At 37.0% G+C, this 4,374-nt stretch overlaps 1 protein-coding gene across 1 annotated transcript; it reads left to right on the plus strand.

Annotated features, from left to right (window-relative positions):
• Positions 1-2,169: 2,169 nt before the first annotated feature.
• On the plus strand, positions 2,170-3,126 carry LOC140925954 (adrenocorticotropic hormone receptor-like). Its single transcript, XM_073375774.1, has one exon. It carries the CDS (start codon positions 2,170-2,172, stop codon positions 3,124-3,126), a length of 957 nt encoding a protein of 318 aa, XP_073231875.1.
• Positions 3,127-4,374: the final 1,248 nt, after the last annotated feature.

Here is a 4,374-nt window from a genome sequence, read left to right on the forward strand (position 1 = left end):
ATCTGTAACAGTAACATCTGTAAGCTTGAAGAAGGCTGGTATGGCCAGCCGAAATATTATTATGAAAAAACAATACAAGTTGTTCTGAACTGGCTTTGCAGTAGTCTTTGGACTTCTCGTTCTTGATAAAAGCTGCATGAGTTAAGAAGTGGGCCGCAGTTTGCAGCCAGGCGAACTCATAACGCCGCTATATTAACGCGAGCAATACCTGTTCTCGAAGGTCCTCTTATTTTTCAATCCGGAGCTGGATTTTATTGCAGTATAGGTTTGATGGATATCAGCAAAAGTTTTTAAAATTTTTAAAATACCGATTTTAAAACATTACCTCTAGTTTGTAGAGACTTCCCCAGGGGTCTAGAGGCCCGTTTCTCGAAAGTCCCGCTAACTTTTCGGGCCCGAAATCAAATATTCAAATGGAAATATAAAGAATAGGAGCGCCTGTCCTGCTTCGTCAAGTCTTCATTTGACTGAAAAGTTTTTTATATTATGTTTTCGTTAAAGTTTAAAATATGATAAATATAATATGATGGTTTTAATCGCCTTTTTTAAGCTTATGTGGGCGTTCTTCATTGTCTCTATTCCACTCCAAACTTCTTCCGCTCTTTAATAAGTTTAATTTCTTATAACTGTCGTCAGCAAGTATGAATTCAATTTATTTCTCCTTTCGAATTCATTATTTTCCTACATAATGGTTTACGCGTGTCAATTGATTTTTAATAACACAGCATCATAAAGTTAGAAATGAAAACTGACGTTTCCTAGTCGCTTGATTAATGGCTCAAAAACGAAGGTGTCGAGCCAGTGTGTCTACTTCCATGAATAAAAACAATTTCTGTTCAGCTGACAATGGCGCCTTCACTTTGATCCTCTTCTCCATTCAGTGCATATTAGAATTTAAAACGGTTATTTTAAGCCGAAACTTATCCACAGTCGCAAAGAAACAGGACCCATGCATTTTGTACGTGTGAAGCAGGTTCTGATGTTGATATTAATAAACTGACTTGATAATCTCTTAAATAATAATAATAATAATAATAATAATAATAATAATAATAATTATTATTATTATTATTATTATTATTATTTTAGTAATAATAGTAATGATAATATTAATTCAAAGGAGTATTTAGGAGAGGTTTTTAGATCTGTTACTGAATAAGCTCGCACTTCGTACATGTTCGGCTGTTCCTTGTATTTTATACTCGATAAGACGAACTTACTAGTTTACGAAACTTTCAAACCCTGCTATTACAGCTACTTTTTATTAAGAGTGTCACAGTTCTTTCGTTTTAATTTCTTTCTAGGCCAAATATAAGGTTCTCATTTTTTTATGGATTATTTGACTTTATTTTGTGCTTGTTCATTTCACCGTTGAACGCAGTCAGTTGTTTAATAAGACTTAAAAACACAATACGTGATAACTAGTTTTATTTATATAACTGTATACTACGTAATTTTAACATGTTATTTACTTTCTTACTGGATTCTCAATGAATTTGCGAAGATATTTAGAGTTTGACTTTTTAGAAGGCAGTAATTAAGGCAGTCACCCGACATTAACCTGCATATTTTATGGACAATCGCGTTTATTTGGTTTTTGGTTGATAAAAATGGTTTAATTTTACCTTTATTGTAGATGCGTCGTATTTGTTTTGACGCTATTAAAACAAAAGGAACATCATCAATAGTTGCTATCGTTATTTAGTAAAATCCAACTTGTGATCTGTTATCAATGCTGCGTTCTGATTGGTTGATCTACTATTAGGCTACATGTTATTGTCCACCAATCTAGCGAAAAGCGCCGGCTTTAAAAACCAAAACAATGGCGGCTGAATCGCGTTTTGATAGCTAAAGTTGTTTTGTCTCGATATTTTTAACTAGTTGGATTTTACTAAAACAATTATTCCTGTCGCCCTCATGGCCTCTAAGTCAATAGCCCATTTGCACTCGACGAATGATTGTTAACTAATATCCTTTGATCATATTCAGAGTTGAGTTCACCTGGCCATTGCTGACTAGTTTGATTATGATGAGAAACGGAACAACAGTGGTATAAGTAAGTGTTTCGAACTGTATATAGGAACATAGGTGGCACAATTTTCCTCCCGCAATTAACCAACACAGAAGAATCCCTTCTGAACTGTACAGACAGCGTATCTTCCTTCCGTAATGGGGAACTGTCCCTTACCGAAGTGGGAATTTATTCTACTTTTGAACGTTCATGGGATTATCACAATCGTTGCTTTGCTCGGGAGTTATTTCGTGTTTAGAGCGTTTCACAAATTTCGGAGCCCGCGAACTGCTTCCAACAACATTCTGGTGAGTTTGTCTATCGCCGACGGCTTACTAGCGATTCCCTTGATTCTTGATATCATTCAGTTATGCCTTAGATATAATGGTGGGGATCCTCCATGTATTCTTAAACAAGTAGGCGGAACTGTCACCTTGTTCCTCCTTTCGGTCATTGTTCTTCATCTCAGCTTAATGAGTTTAGAACGTTTCATCGCCATCAAGTTCGCTTTAAGATACCAAGCCATAGTGACCAAACGCCGAGCACGGATCGTTTCCATCGCGATGTGGCTGTGGGCTCTGGTCGTTAATGTGGCTGTTCCAGAGGTTCTTCGGAAGACAACAGGCAAGGATCACGGAAAATATCACCGACATATGAATACACATGAATGTAATAAAAAATACAATACAAACCAAGATGGCACCAGATGGCATCTTATATTCACTGCTACGTCAATGTTTCTTGTCCCCTTCCTGATCATTTTATGCTCGTACACCTACATCTTCATAGTGTCCTTCAAACAGAGACAATTTGTCAGAGGACAGGGCCGCGAAGTCACAGGAATGCCTACCATCAAGCATCACTTGAAAGGTGCCCGCACTCTCGCCATTGTTGTAGCGCTGTGTCTACTCAGTATCATCGCTTTGCTGGTTGTGACAACCCTCCGAGTCTTCCGTGGCAAATCACCCGGGGGCCGCAACTATCAAATGTGCAGACTACACAAGATCGTCTACGACGTGGCCACGTTTTTGAATGCCATATGCAACCCTCTTATTTATGGGTGGAAAAATGAAGAATTTAGAAACGCTTTTCGTAAGATGCTGAAATGCTGCTAAGTGAACTTAGTGCGCGAACGTTGTTTATTATTAATAGGCGCGTCCTAGGCCATACCCAAGATTAACTGTATTATTTTATTTAAGGCAAATTGGCCGAATATCAGGTACCAGACGATACCAAACTTCCTTTTGTAAGCCACTGAGAACAGCTCAAGAGGTTTCTTCCTGCTAAATTACTGGACTCAAATAAAGAGCCGTAGGCAGGAACTATATGGAGTCAAATGCGGCTTATTCATTTCATGTATGATAATAATATAGTGGCACGAATGTAAGATGTCAAATTTTATAAGAAAAGTTTCCTTTTGAGTTAAAAATGAAACTAATTATATGTTTTATGATCAGATCTAGTGAAAAAAAATACTTTTGAAAGAGGCCCAGTGGAGGACACTCACTGATACATTGAGAATTTTTCAAAATTTTTATCGTCGGCTGAGAAGTGAGAGGGATTTTTGATTAAGAACTGAGACCACAGGCAGCCCAAACTCACGTTACGAGGAAAGGGTGTAAAGTAATCTACTTACCATAGGTGACGCGTGACCTTTTTGGTAGACGCGTGAACAAGGCCAAATAAATTTTCATTTGTCTCGCATGTTTTTGTTTTACCTGTCTTGTTCGCAACCTTGCTTCGGAAGAATTGCTTCGTCAAGTCTTCATTTGACTGAAAAGTTTTTCAATTATGTTTTCGTTAAAGTTTAAAATATGTTAAATATAATATGATAATTTTAATCGCCTTTTTTAAGCTTAAAAACTACTGAACTGGGTGGTCGAAAAGTCTTTTTCAGTATTAAGCATCACTGTAATCCGTTTTTATCAAACTTCCAAACTTCGAATGACCTTAAGAAAAGTGGTAAATAACTAAGTTTTGCAGCCATCTTCGGGTGTTCGCAAATTGTTTTCTTTTGGTCGCTTCTTTTCGGCTTAACATGAACACCTGCGCATGTAAAATTGTGGGCGTTCGTTATTATCTGTGTTCCGCTCCTAACTACTTCCGCTGCTTAATAAGTTTTGAATTTGATTGAAACGTTGCCAGCGACTATGAATTCCATTTATTATCTTACTACTTAGTGAATGACGTGTTTCCATTTGCAATAAAGCAGGACGTGTTGAGCCAGAGTGTCTACTTCCTTGAATGATAACACTTTGTATTCAGCTGATAATCGCATCTTTACTTTGCTTTTCTTTTCCTTTCAGTGCAATAATTGAAAATTTATTTTAAACCGCAAAGAAACAGGTCTGTCAAAAACTATA

This window comes from Porites lutea, chromosome 2 (genome assembly GCF_958299795.1).
Source record: "Porites lutea chromosome 2, jaPorLute2.1, whole genome shotgun sequence".
Taxonomy (NCBI): domain Eukaryota; kingdom Metazoa; phylum Cnidaria; class Anthozoa; order Scleractinia; family Poritidae; genus Porites; species Porites lutea.